At 40.6% G+C, this 14,936-nt stretch overlaps 1 protein-coding gene across 8 annotated transcripts in view; it reads right to left on the bottom strand.

Annotated features, from left to right (window-relative positions):
- The window catches only part of ROBO1 (roundabout guidance receptor 1), a 704,028-nt gene that overhangs the window by 42,804 nt on the left and 646,288 nt on the right, over positions 1-14,936 (bottom strand). For all 8 annotated transcript variants that reach the window (XM_008631567.2, XM_017731506.1, XM_017731505.1 and 5 more), the window contains 7 exons: positions 14,009-14,090; positions 13,672-13,840; positions 13,407-13,573; positions 10,229-10,350; positions 7,801-8,032; positions 6,425-6,546; positions 2,234-2,405 (listed from right to left, as the gene is read on the bottom strand). In XM_008631567.2, coding sequence (XP_008629789.1) covers positions 2,234-2,405; positions 6,425-6,546; positions 7,801-8,032; positions 10,229-10,350; positions 13,407-13,573; positions 13,672-13,840; positions 14,009-14,090 — 1,066 coding nt within the window. The remainder of the gene's footprint in view (positions 1-2,233; positions 2,406-6,424; positions 6,547-7,800; positions 8,033-10,228; positions 10,351-13,406; positions 13,574-13,671; positions 13,841-14,008; positions 14,091-14,936) is intronic.

Raw genomic sequence — 14,936 nt, 5'->3', positions numbered from 1 at the left:
AGCTCCCAGGGAATCCAATGTCTCCTGTCCTCCCCTCTCGCTCTGGAAGGCGGCCCCCGAAAGGTGAAGCTTCCTCCTGTCACACACCCGGCTGAGACTCTGCCCAGGCATGTCCCGTAGCCACAAACCTGCGAGCATCCTCACAGAGGAGACCCAGAGCCAGCCAGTCGCATGTTCTCGTATGAAAAACACATTATAAGGAGATAGATGCGGGATTGTACTGAAAAGTACTTGTTAAAAAAGGGAACCTCAGAATCACACTGTATATGCTGTGTCAGAAATGCTGTAGCTGGAAGCTGTCACACAGTTCTTAGAGCACACACGTACCGGGTGTCAGGACTGTTTCAAACCTTCTACAAGGAGCATCCGCAGTCCTCTTTCCTCCCCCTCCCTGGCCTCCCTTCCCTCCCTCTGTAACAATGTAATCTATTGCTGGTGAAAAGTGCCAATTGATGACATCAACAAAGTAATTTTCTTTCCTCAGAAAGCTACCCAGAAAACTCTGCTCCACCCCCATGCTGGGAGCACTTCTAAAATCTAAGAATCTAATTCCTTGAGGGGGCTGGAGGAGAACTTGCATCACAGAGCAGAGCTGGATAATCTGCAGCCATTTTTCTACCTGGATGATTTTAGGTTGATCTGTACTACCAAAGAGTGCTACCTGTTAAATTTAAGCACTAATTTTCAGCAGCCTCCTGCAGTTGCTGAAAGGGTTGCAACACCATCTAGATACTTCTTTGTTCAGTTTCTTGTGGCATGGATCTCCACAGGACTCCTGTCTCCACATCTTTGCCATGTAACAACCAAATTATGGGATTTACTACAATACACACAGATTTGGCCATTCCACTTACTTAGAGGCAAGCAGTGAAAGCAAACTCCAACCATGAGGAAATACGTGTATTCTACCAGGCTTGCACATCTGAAAACCTTTCAAGGTGTGGGATCACTTCTCGTTTTTATAATATAATGCCAATAAAGGCCAGGAACACAGAAGAGGGCAAAACCCTTACCCTGACAGTCTCATTTGTTTCTCTTTTCACTTAACAAAACCTTGAAGTTGTTATCATCAGACAAAAGGGGGAAAAAAAAGAGTGGTTATAGGGCCTCTGGCTTTGAACATTTGAAATTATCCTCATAAACCTCAGTAATGCAGCATTTTCAAAAGCTAAGTTATACAGAATAAACTTGATTTTGACCGGTTATAGAAAGCTGTGGATGGTGGGAGGAACAATCTAACAAATAACTACAGGGTTTTCCAGTAATAATTCCATATTAAAGGAATATCATACAAGCTGTGTGCAATTTTATTGTAAAATCTCCATCACTGTAATTGGGAATCATATACCTGTCAAATTTAAGTAAGATAAAGATGGCCTTTGTCTTAACACCTAAGGAAATGTACATGTAATTTTCCACATTAGTTGCTCTGTCTTGTTTCCACATGCTCTCAATTATAGATTTTTAAATACAACAAGTGAAATAAGAAGGTAGATCTACTAATGATACAGAGATAACGGGACATGAAGTCCAAAGCAACATGCTGAGCTTGCTTTCATAATTATATACTGTAATGATAAGGTATTTTGCTCCAGGCATACTAGTAAAGCAGCATATGACTGTACTTAAAGCTACTTTAAATAATCTTCAACTAGCCAACAGCAAAGACGCATTTTTCCCAGAAATATTCAGGAGCAATGTCCCTGGTCAGCATTTATGACAGAGATGTTTGGTGTAAATGAGATTAGAAGGTTGAATTATAGTAAATCATTTGTGTACATCTTTTTTCCTGTACTCAGATTATTTACTAGCTTTCACACATAGTTGATATTTATTGTGCCTAATTTTAGGACACTTGTTTTTTGCATCAATAACGATAAAATCTGATCAAGACAAATTACATCCCTAAAGTGAATCAACACCTAGTGATTCATACTCCCCTCCAAGTTTTATTTCACCAGTCTTAAGGGTGAAAATTCACTTTGAAAAGTCAACAAATGAAAAGCACTGCTGAACTGGGAGACTGAAAAAAAACCAACCCTGTGTTGTTTTAATCCCATCTTTAGAATGCAGTTCTAAGGCAAGTTTAAAACCAGAAATGCCAAATCCTGCTATTCCAGAGATCAAGTAACACTATCTATTTCACTTGCCTTGAGAGTATTTCTGGTGCCATAAAAGATGAACGTAAACAGAAATCACCCAAACCAATAGGCAGGATTACCAGGAAGCTTACCTAACTGGATAAACTGGGGATCGCTTTTCACTCCAGGTCCTGCCCCAGTGCTTGCTGCCACTTCCACACTGTACCGGATACCAGGAACGAGGGAGGGGATGACTACGGAGAAGGTGGTTCCATCCACTGTCTTGTTTATATGGTATCGACTTTCATTGCCAAGGCACCAGACCTGCAGGGAAGTAAATGCATGGTACATGTAAATGTTCAAAATTCAATGCTGAAGGATGAGAAGAAGGACAGTTGGCACATTCTTTTCTCCTGGATAAAGAAATTTACACTTTGTCACTGTTCTAACATCTGCAGCCGTGGACTGCTGTCCTAGGCACTCTATGAATACTGACAAGGTACTTCTTGTTCCAAAGCGCAGCTCCAACTACTACCATTATTGATGAGTTTATCACAATTCATTTAGAGTTCAACAAGTGCTAACGAAACTACAAGCATTCATACCAGAGAAGAAATAAGGGAAGCCCCACAGCCAAGAACTATTCACATAAACAACAAAGTAAGAGCATTCAGTTAAATGAATTTGCAATTCTCTTCTTCAGGAATTGTGTGTCGCTCAAGTGCACAAGCAAGTCTTTCATCACATGACACCCTAAGAGAACTGATGTCACGCTGGAATCCAAAAGGTTTTGGTTTTTCTTTTTTTTTTTTTTTTAGATGGCAGCAAGAGGCAAATATGGAATGGTATGCTGTCTTCTAATTGAGACAACAGCATGACATCAGATCTCAGTTTTTGGTTGAGTCCAACATACAGGTCTAGTGACTTCAAATCACTACATTATATATTACATCAGTGACATTAAATGGCTGGGGGAAACAATATGATGAGATATCTTTATCTCTTTAGGCCTGAAGCATTGATGTGGCAAATGCTTTTAGGAGGATGGTTGAACTCCCAACTGCTATTTAAGGCGAGGTAGCAGCTAATCTACATCTGCTAAAAAAAACCATGAAGCTTTATTATTTCCTTTTTGTCCCCTTTTCACAAGAGTATTCCTCTACAAAGAACATTTATCCAGAAAGTTAAATGAGTTAAATTCAATACTTTATCTGTAAAGAAGCAAACTTGGCTGAGAACAACAGCGTATCTGAACCTGGGCTGATTGTACACAGGAGGGAAGATTTTGCTTTCAACATATGGAGCTCCTAAAAGATTTAGTACCCAGATAGCTGCTTTAAATCCCTTGTGCAATTCTGCTGCTGTGGAGATTGCCAGGTGAGGGGGATAGACTTTCACATGTAGAACAATTGCTACAGGCCTTTCTGTACAGCCCTTTCTGCCTGGACACTGGAAATTTTATCTCACCTTCAGGACATTGTAAAGACCCTCTTTCCTTCTCTGGATGCCAGACTGAAGCAAGGCTAGTGGGACACTGTGAGGATGTGAAATGTATTTTAAGTTCCTTTAAAATCGAATCCCAACACAGGATACACGTAAGTGCTGCTGCAGAGCAGGTCAGAGCAAATGAAGAGAAACTCCTCTTTGTATTCTGATACTGTACAGAGACTGTTTCAATCTAGGAGTAAAACTATTACTAGTACTGCTCTTGTATCCTAAAAGATGGTCATGAAAATGCTCTTATGTAAATAAGAACTCGATTAAGTGAGGAACAAAAGACTTAAATCTCCATTTTGATTTAGGTAATTTTCACAGAAATTAATACTGCCACCTTGTAAAATGCTGCATGTGCAAACAATGAAAACCATTTGTTTTGTACTTGTAATCATGAATTACTAATTCAGAAAAAAAGTTTTTGTTCTTAGGCACTCAAGTGCATGGAGAAGTGCATGAAATGAGACTGTCAGGTTAAACATCAAGTTGTTCAGCACTTGCCCTCCTACATTTCATTGCATATATAAATAGGCAAGTGAAAATGAACATTTGGAAAATTATAAAAGAAGAATGAATTCACATTATAACAGGCACATAAGGAAGAATTAGTATAACGAGTTTCTAACTTTGTGTTAGGGCAAGAGAAAATTACTCATATGCTATGCATTTGAATTTCTGGGGGTTTGCGTGTGCTACTGACACTTCTTCAATTAAGACAGTACCCTTCTTCCTATTTATTTTATCCTTTAAAGTAGGTACACTCTTGCCTTTGATCTGGGGTGCTGAGAAAATAATGAACTGCCCCACATATGCATATCTTTTTATTCTTTATTTTCTAAGAGAAAACAGAAGATAGAAAAACAAAAATGAAAGAAAAAAGGGAAAATTTCACAAGACTTCCGTTTGAATTTTTTTCTTGGTATTAGTTTTTAATCTCAAATCAGTAGTTCTGCATTTATTTCGTTTTCTTGACAAAACCAGTCATTACATATAGCAACGTGAGTAGGAATGGAATATATATTTTCACATATATATTTTTTATGTCTGTTTTCTGTCCATGGTGAAAAGCACAAAGGAAAATAAGGGCATCAGTGCAACAAATATAGATGCAAAAAGTGGCAGTGTGCCATCTGCTGCTACACAAGCACTACAAGGTGCTTGCTCCAGCACCTGGTAGCCTGTCACCTCAAAATCCTCGGAGGTGGGGTAGGGATTATATCCACTCAGAAATGTAAATTTCCTGACTTTTATCATTGTGTCCTTGCAACTGTAACATTCCTCTGATTCAGTTTCTTACTGGAAATAATTCCATCTCTCCAGCTCAAGGTCTGTCTTTAAATGGAAAAACTTCCCAAGTATTTTTTTCCAATTACATTATATTATATACCTGAAACTAGGCCATAAACAGATTTTTTTTACCAGTTGACCAGGTTCTGAAAAGGGTTTTATTATTCTAAATTGACCTTGAAGCTTAGCAATCTCTTCCCTTTCCCATTTTTACTGAGAGGAGAAAAAAAATTAGAATGAGTTTTGATAGCTAGGAATATGTTTATAGCACCGTGTTTAAACCTGAAAAATAGCCAATATATTCTCATTTAGAAGATTTTCTCAAAAATGTGCATTTTTGGTTTCAGCACAGGGGCTGAAACCAAAGTTCCTGCCTCTCCATGGCTACAAAGCTTACTTGATATCCACAACTAAACATTTAAAACATCTCTAGCTTGCTTAAGAAAATAAACGTCATTTACTTTGCTATGTAAATTATCACCAAAAAATTTGAACTGCAAACAGTCTATGTTCATAAATGAATAGCAAACAATAAATATTTTTAATGTACTTTCAATTTGTTAAAAATTAAACAACATAATGAGAATGTGTTTGGAAGAAAAGAAAAATTTCTATGCACTAATAGATTTATTATCATAGAAGCACATTCTTGCCTTGAAAGTTTTCCATTTGTTTTAACTACCCAGTTACGCGTAATTTACTCAGATCTTAACACTGTTAATTATTATCCCTGAGCTTTTCAACTCATTAAGCCTGTTTATATTTACTACCTACCTTGGCCAATGTCTTAAGAGTCACAAAATGGTTCTCCAACAGGTATGGTTCCCTCTCTCCTTGTGTGTGCATTTCCCAAGTTATAAAGAAGGCGAGGAGGGAGCTGTTTTAATTAAGTGTTGACCCCTTGCTTTGATTTATGGAGGCTATTTTAATTGCCTTCCACCACCTAGGCAGAATCACTAAATACGGAGTTTGATTCCAAGCAGTGATTTTTCTCTCCCATTTTCTCTGAGTAACCAGAAGATGGAGCCAAGCATCCACGAACAGCCCATCTCCTCACTACCTGGCCACGCTCCCTCTGCCAGGGGACCAAGCCATGGCAGCAGTACCTTATATTCTTGAACCATCCCGTTCTGGTTGTCCTCGGGGGGTGGCTGCCAGGTGACCACGATTGCTGTCCCGTTCCCATCGTTCTTAGTTACTGAAACACTCTGAGGTGGAGCGCTAGGAGCTGTTTGTTCAGAAAGAAAGACTGAATGGTTATGCTTGCCACACCCACAAGAGAGTTTGTTTAAGTGGAAGATGGTTTCTGGGCTCTACAAATGCAATCTTTTATGCCTCACCCTTCACCGAGGGCAGTTTGTGCCCACAAGATAAAATGATACAGAAGGAAAATGTATAAACCAACAACCAGGCTCTGAGTTCTGCCTGATTCCAAGCAGTGATTTTTCTCTCCCATTTTCTCTGAGTAACCAGAAGATGGAGCCAAGCATCCACGAACAGCCCATCTCCTCACTACCTGGCCACGCTCCCTCTGCCAGGGGACCAAGCCATGGCAGCAGTACCTTATATTCTTGAACCATCCCGTTCTGGTTGTCCTCGGGGGGTGGCTGCCAGGTGACCACGATTGCTGTCCCGTTCCCATCGTTCTTAGTTACTGAAACACTCTGAGGTGGAGCGCTAGGAGCTGTTTGTTCAGAAAGAAAGACTGAATGGTTATGCTTGCCACACCCACAAGAGAGTTTGTTTAAGTGGAAGATGGTTTCTGGGCTCTACAAATGCAATCTTTTATGCCTCACCCTTCACCGAGGGCAGTTTGTGCCCACAAGATAAAATGATACAGAAGGAAAATGTATAAACCAACAACCAGGCTCTGAGTTCTGCCGTCTTGCTGTGCAGGCCAGGAAAAGTAACACTCCAAATTACACTTTCCAAGCTCAGACACCCATTACCTGCATGTCACAGTCCCAAGAACTGAGTTCCTCACTGCTCTCAAATCACCTCACCTAGGATCAACAGTTTTGAAAAATAAATCCTATAAATAGTCCCCTGATCTAGTTCCTCTAATGTGTAAAAAATAATGAGTAATACAAAAATTTTTAAAGTCAGGGCGAAATGTGTTAGTATTAACATATTTATAATAATAATTTATGTTTTGCATTTGAAATAGTCCTTCTAAAAAGTGGATGCTTAGCTGATGCTTAGGATGAATGCAGCTATGCACACCTTTTGAACCACTTGCAGCAATAAACTGGAGCTGCACAGCACTTCTAATGGAGAAGGAAGATAGAAAGGGGAAGGTTGCTCATCCTAGCAGAAGCACCAAAATCCCTATTCAGAGGCAGTGGCCACCTTGCATACTTGCCTGTGCAGCAACAAAAGGAAGAGCTTTATGAACCTTGTCTTTTTAGCACATGTATGAGATGGAAATACATAATTTAGGCCACTATATCTGTTGCCCTCATTCATCTTTCCATTTGGTCTCGCTGATTGATCCAGATATAAAAGCCTTCTAAAAACCATGGTCTCCATTCCCCAGCTACACTGCTTTGATGATTTCTGTACTGTCTGCTATCTACTCAAGATAGTGATTAGCAAGTGCTTGAATCTGACAGAAGTCACTTGTGACCAGCCCATGAACTCAGCAGGGAGGAGTGCACACACTGCAGGGAAGATAAAAAAGCGGATTTCCCATTGTGTGTTGGAGGGATTTTTTGCACATCCTTCTCTCTCTGTCTCTCATGCCTGGCTCAGAATATTTACTTCTGTGTCACCAAACAATTCACATAATGATCAGTCCGACACAGCCTCCTCTGCCACAGATTGCTGCTCTGAAACAGCATGCACTTCAAACAAGATCAAATAATGAACATATCAGAGGGAAGCCGGCCAGGCTGCTACTTCAAAAAGGAAAGATGAAGACAGTCTAGCTCCTACTTGCCTTCTTCCAGGGTCTTTGCAAATTTCACTTCACTATCTGCTCCCTGAAACTCATTAAAGAAAGGGCGGGCCTTGATTTCGTAGTTTACACCTTTCTTCAGCTCCGGAATGATAACACTGTTTTTGGTTGGAGTCCTCACTTCAAAGATTAACCACTCTGATTCTCCATAAGATGCTGGTGTAGGCCGGTACAGAATTTTATATCCTTGAATATACTGGGATTGCTGATCCACCTGGCAAGACAGCAGAACACAGAACACATCCATGAACAGACAGGAACCAGGGGTGATGCCCATGACACCGTGCACGGCTCCTGGACTATCCCTCATGTTATTCAAAGTAAACATCACTGCCAAAGCAGATAAAGGCTCCTTGCATTACAACAAATTACAGGCCTGATTCACAAGTGCATTAATCTCTTTGATGCTGGTAGAACTGTGCTGGTTTCCCTGAATTTAGGAAGGCATTAAAGGGGGATAACAGAGTTGTATAATATGCCCCAGCTCCATGAAATGAACAGTCTTTGTATCCATGGAGCAAAAGAGCTCAGCACAGGTCAGACTGCTGCCCACCTGAATCTGCACAGCAGGGCTGGGGGCACATGGGGAAAGGGAGATTTATAGTGCCACAGCTCAGGGTGATGAATATGGAGATCAAAGAGAGAGCCTGTCAACTCTCCTGACGTGTGGAAGCTTCCCAAAACCCGTGAAATGAGCACTGCTTCCTGCCTGCTTCTTTTTGGAGAAAGCAAATTGAGAGGGTGGCCAGCTGGCACTGTCTCCATTGCTGTGGCTGGGCTCTGTCAGAGGGCAGATCTCTCCAAAGACTTCCCCCACGTCCACCCACTCAGTGGGAGGCTCTCTGCTGGAAAGAAAGGGCCAGGTTCCAGGAGGGAACATAAAACTCAGTACAGCAACATGGATGAGACTTGGAAAAGTGGATCAAGCTGATGACTTAATGGTCCGGAGCACTTTGTTCAAACTAAGGCAATTTTATACCAAATATATGGAGAAAGAGATCTGAATGGAAACAAGGGCAGATCCAATATGTTTGCCTATAGCTGAAATAGAAAGCTACCTTATACAAGTGATCTGTTATGGAGCATTCACTATCTTTTTAACTACTGGTTTCAATTTCTGATGAATAAGGAAGCCCAATAACAACCACAATAAAGTTTTTAAAATGCATCAGATTTTCCCTGTTTTCAAAAATCTCATACAGTGGTGTAGTAAAACCATGTGGTTGCAATTTTACTCCAAAGAGCAACACATTTCATTTTTAATAATCACATAAAGAATGCATGTGTTAGCTGAAACTGAGGTAATGCTTATTTTTGAAATTGCAGAGAAGCCACAGGCCACCCAAGAGACTGACAAAAGCTGCCTGTCTGAAAAGGTTGTTCTGTAAGTAAAGGTCAAAAAGAATTAGCAAGGAACCTCAAAGATGTTTTAATGTATTAGTTAAAACAGGAGATTGTCTGCTGCAGGTGGCCATACTGCAGGTGGGAGTGTAATTACTGTGCAACACAGCAGATATTATTGGTGTTCTTGCAGCATTGAGGAGCCCTGGTTGTGGATCAGGACTCCTTTGGGCTACGGCTCTTCTACAAAGTCAAAATGCCTTTTGTTCCTGTTCAAAATATTCTGCCATGGCATGGCAGGAGCTGCAGCCCATGCTGTCCCACACTATCCCTGCCAATACACTGGAATGTTCAGATGGAAGTCACACAAAGACCTCAAAGCTCACTCCTTATGGCTTTATTTCTGTACGTGGCATAATTATATCCCCAACTTTTTCTTAATTCTGCATTCCATTTTAAAACTGATCTTTGAGTTACATTCCTCAATCCCTCATTTCCTCTGCTATATCCTCCACGTGGCCGAATTCCTGCTTTCCTGCTGCCAGAGCAACATCAATATCACATTGCCTTTTACATCTCTTCTCCCTGCACCACGTGTACTCAGCGCACGGTAGGAAAGGATAGGTTCAGATGAGGCTATCTGATTTGGGTGTGTTTGTCAGTGTGTCTGTAGGCTGGAGGTAACACTTTCAAACAGAATTATGCAGTATTTCTCTCTGCAGGTGACTGACAGACAGGGAATTGCCCATGTTATCTCATTAAGGGACTGATACACGTCCTACTGAAAACAGTGCAAAGGCTTCAAATGATATGACTTAGGAGGGCTTTGATCACTCCTTTAGCTTCCAGAGGAGGACTCTGAAACCCTCACCATATTGTAAACAGCACTCTCTGTGGAGACAAAGATGGAGAAAATGGGACAAAATTTAATGAAGTAGAAAAGCAGAGCACAAGCAGCACTCTTCCCGGAGAAAACCATTTGCAATCATACAAACTACACAGCTTCTTAAAGTGTGTCCCCACTGCAGCCAAAGCAGTACATCCCAGCAGCACACAGATTTATACTCACAGTCCAATGAACTTCAATTGAGGAGGAAGAAAGGATAGTAGGGTTGTGCAGATGTAGCACCACGTCACCCAGCTCTCTCTGGACCTGCTTGTGATCCACACCTTGACTTGTTGGCGGAACATCTGCAACAATTTAAGATTCCATTCTCACAAGTACACACGATTGGTGAAATAAGTACATGTAAATACAAATGGGTATGTCAGAAAGTATGTGATGCTATCACTAATAAAGTTTACCCCAAGTACTTCCTAATCATGTAAGAAAAAAACACATGAAGTATTTTCTTGAGCAAATCACCAATGCTTAGGTAATACCAACTCAAGCCACTGCACTTCCTTTGACAGAGAGAAACATGAGGGTAATGAGCACAAACAGACACACCACATTCATGGATTTGGTAAAGAGCTACAGCAGCATCTCTTTATTCTTTCCTGCCGGGAAGAGAAAATGTTCCGTTGCCCACTGCCCATTCCAAGAGACCAGGAAACCTATACAGAACAGGAAAAGCAGAAGCTGTATCTTTAGATAAATTCATGACAAACTTACTTGGAGTTACTACAAAATAATGTTAACAACTAGAGAAAAGAAAAATTAGTCATATGGCTGCAGCTTCTCTAATGGCAAGAGGCTTCTGTAAACGGGAGGCAGAGCACAGCTGAGGGCTGTCTGGATCGTCTGATATTTGGTCTATCCTATAGCTGGTAGGATTATTCATATGCATGAAGGGACAAATTCCTCTCAAAACACGCAATGGTACAATGAAAACACATAGTTTTTGCATATTGAGCCCTTGGAAAGCATTTAACTGAAATTGAATGACTGTCAGATGTGTAAAATTTACAGGGTAATCACTAAGAGGGCATCTAAAACATGTACTGTGGAAAGCAGAGTAACATAGTTTCTGGTTTGAGTTCACATCTCAACTCCTTGATCACTTCATTTTAAACAAATACCATGCTGACTATGGCTAAAATGCTATGACTGGAAATTCATGAAAAGTACTTGTAGTGATTTCTGCTGAGGTTAATGTGTAGTCAGTGAGTGACAAATCTGGATTCTTAGCAAGCAACATCAGTAAAAACAAAACCAAAAAAAAAGCCTCTACTGTGTCCCTGCTATATCCTCATGCAGTATGTTCTGCAAACAGTCCACAGTCACAGTATTTCCCTCCTCCCAAAGTTTGAAAGCATTAAAGATAAAAGCTTCTGTTTGGGAGCATTGCCTAAATATCACCCTGCTCAGAACAGGGAACAGTAACAGGAAAGCCAGTGGAATAATTAGTTCTAGCTTTGCTAGTCAAAAAAGATGAGTCATCCACAAAAAAAAAATCAAACTATTCCCAGGCTCAGCCACTTGTACATCTGTGCTATACAATGATACTTGTGCTCTCTTGTTTAAGCTCCAAGCTTCCAAGACAGGGACTGTCAGTGAAAACACCTAAGAATGTGGTTGTTAATGTTTGTAAAGTGCAAAGATGAAGGCAGTAGGAAGGCAGTACTGAAGGGATGAAGGCACTGAAGGTAGTAACCTACATTCATCTTCGTTCGTGGACTGAACATGCATTTAGGACTACACCACCCTCTAGACAAAAGTGAACTGGGAAATTGTTGCTTAGAGAGACCACAACTTAAACAAAAATGAAATGGTATTGGAAGAGGAGTAGAACTGCTTTAAAGAACTTGACACTTGATTACATTTCCTACGATTGGAGAAAATTTTATGTGTTAGTTGTTATTGTCACTGATGTATTATGTGGCTCCTGGGTTTTCAGCTCTACTAGGTGCCCAGAGAACAGTGAAGCTTTTCCACGTCATTATAAACCATTCAGTTGAGTGAACAGAACATTTGCTGTTTCTCAGAATCAGCTCAGTAATCAGTTAGTTTGGGACAGACACAATACCTCTTCTCATCTCCAAAAATGAAACTACACTACATGAGAAACAGGCTCGTGCAGTTCTATTCCCAGAAATCAGGAATCACTAAAAGGTTACTAAATCTTTCCTTGGTAGCAGACTTGGGAACCTGCACAATCCTGATTTTCCATGGGGCTGTGACTCTGCTGTCTATACATATCCACTGAAATTGTCACCCATCAGGAGAAATGCACAATACCAAAAGACAGCAATGTGAAACTGGTCACTCCCCAGGGGAGATAAGACAGACTTGCTTTCAGACCAACTACACAAAACATGAGAAGTCACCAAAGAAAAACGCTTTGTTTCCTTTAGACAACTTCCTTTCAAAAACCAACATGTTCTTACTTGTGCAAACAAAGAAACAAACATACAACACAGACACTCTTAATAAGCCAGTGGGTCAATTTCTCCAGTAAGTAGGAAGATCAGAAAAACAAACAAACAAAAAAAAATACGATCTCTATCACTTTTCTTTGAAAAAGAGTGTGTCTAGTTTTCCCCTTCTTAAGAATCTAAGCTTTTCTACTGGAAAAATGCAGGCTTCAGAGCTGCAATGCATTATTCCCTGTACATCACCCTAAGTATCATTTATTGGCTAGAGTAAACACAAAGATAGCTTTAATTTTACGTAGCTGGACTGAGCCCATAGCTGGACTTCAGTCACAGCTGGAGTCAGTGGATGACTCCTTCATTCACTTCTACCCAGACTTTTCTCCCACTTGGCTGTGTGTAAGCACTGCTTTCTACCCTGTTTTACTTCCAACAGTTGTACTATGGAAATACGTCTAACATACTGCCAAAACCTCTTTCCAGGTTCATGATGCCAAATTTCTTCAAATTTTCAACTTTTCTCTTTCCTAATACAGCAGAAATCAACTTAGTTTACATGCTGTTTCTCCCCCTGTCTCAGTCTTAAGCCTTATTTGATTCACTGGACATAGTAATAATATTTCCATGGAATTTGAGGATTTGTGTGGGAACTCAAAAAAACCAGGGATTACCTTGGTTGCTAGCAAGAGCTATTCTGCAAGTTGGAACTATCTTTGGATAAGAGATACTAGAGTTCCCTTAGGCAATGCAACATGCTGTCAGAGTCTGTGTTATAGAGAAATACAAGTTTAAACTCTGTATTTTATGTAGTATATATTATAGCCAGGCTAGGTAGACAGTCCAAAGCTACCAGAATTCCTGCATCTGGTATTGCTTAGTCAACTTGTGACAGCTGCTGTGGACACCCAAAATGTTCAGTATCAAGAAGTTACCTTGAGTTTTCACTGGATCAGATATTTGGCTTGGGTCGCTCAGCCCGTACGCATTGGCTGCTCTCACAAGGAAGAGATAAATTGCATTTGGTTTTAGCCCTTTAACTGCAAAACTCTCCGTTTTCACATTTTCAGCTACAGTTTGCCAGCTGCTCCCTGATGCATGGCTAGAGATAAAACACACAACAGCAGGTTAGCATGTGGTCCTTTAGCAACGCATTACACGTAAAGATACAGACAGCAAGATCACACAAGACTCATATACCTGAAGGCCTCAATTATGTAAGAGGTTGGTGTTGCACCTGAATTCAAATTAGGTTGCCATGACAACGTTACTGTATTTCTGCTGACATCTGTAACCTCGGGCTTTGATGGAGCACTAGGAATCAAGTTTGGGTCAGTGGGTCTTGGTGGCTGCACTGGGACTCCAAACTCTAACAAAAGGAGAGAGAAATGCTGAGTATGGACAGGAAGCAGCTGTCAGCTAAATGCTGCTCATATCTGCACCGGCAATTTATGACAGAGTCAGATAAGTTCTGCATTTCAATTGCTGTTTTTTCTTCATGTACTTTCTCCACAGAGAGGAACCCTAATGGATTTACCTTGAACCTCTATGTATGCACTCCATGTCGCTTCGCCACTCGGGGTTGAAGCAATGCAGGTGTACCGGCCGGTGTCGCCCAGCTGAATGGGAGAGGAGAAGAATAAATATTTGCAACAATCAGGCACTCAGGGTGCTAGAGAAGTAATTATGGCTCTTTGTGTTCCCCCATGAATATGGATAAATGTATTAGCCCGCAAAAACTTCGCACCAGAAACTTCTTCCATTAGAAGTTACGATTTTGACAAAACAAAAATGGGTATTTATTTCTGAGCAGTCACAAAATAAATGCTGCAGATTCTAATTTAATATTAACTAATCTGTGATGAGCAAACTGAAGGCCATTTCCTGTAGCATTTATTCCTTACTCTGCAGAGGTCCTAACAAATAAATTGAGAAGGAACTCAGATGACAAGACCTCATGCAACTGTCAACCTTCTACATAAATAACGCCAGGGGATTTATCGGGACTGGAGCACCGGAGAACATGTCATCCTTAAAGCAAAGCTTAAATATTGCAGAGGGTACATATGGGGCTCCCTGTGTTAGTATAAATTTCACTCTGCAGCAGACCCGCAAAAGAATCTCCATATGCTATCCTCATCCAGTTCTGAATGTTTGATTATTTGTCCATATGTGACTTAATCACATTTCAAAAGAGTTTCTTTTTTTGCTCCCAAAAAAGAAATGCTATCCTCCTCAGGTCCCAGCCTCAGCAGACAAACTGAATGGAAGTGATCAAAAATCAGAGGTTCTAAGCCAGTCTAACTTGTAATTGGCAGCAGGACAACTCAAGGGAATGTGGTAAAGTGATGTATTCAGCCTAATTTAAAACAAACTTACTACATTTCAAACCACAGATAAGATAGCAGAGAACAGCCAGGATGCTACAACTTCACATTTTAGAACATTTTAGACCGTGCAATGCA

Source organism: Corvus brachyrhynchos, unplaced genomic scaffold (assembly GCF_000691975.1).
Source record: "Corvus brachyrhynchos isolate BGI_N302 unplaced genomic scaffold, ASM69197v1 scaffold152, whole genome shotgun sequence".
Lineage (NCBI taxonomy): Eukaryota > Metazoa > Chordata > Aves > Passeriformes > Corvidae > Corvus > Corvus brachyrhynchos.
The sequence above is the reverse complement of the archived record's forward strand: the minus strand, read 5'-3'. Positions and strand labels throughout refer to the sequence as shown.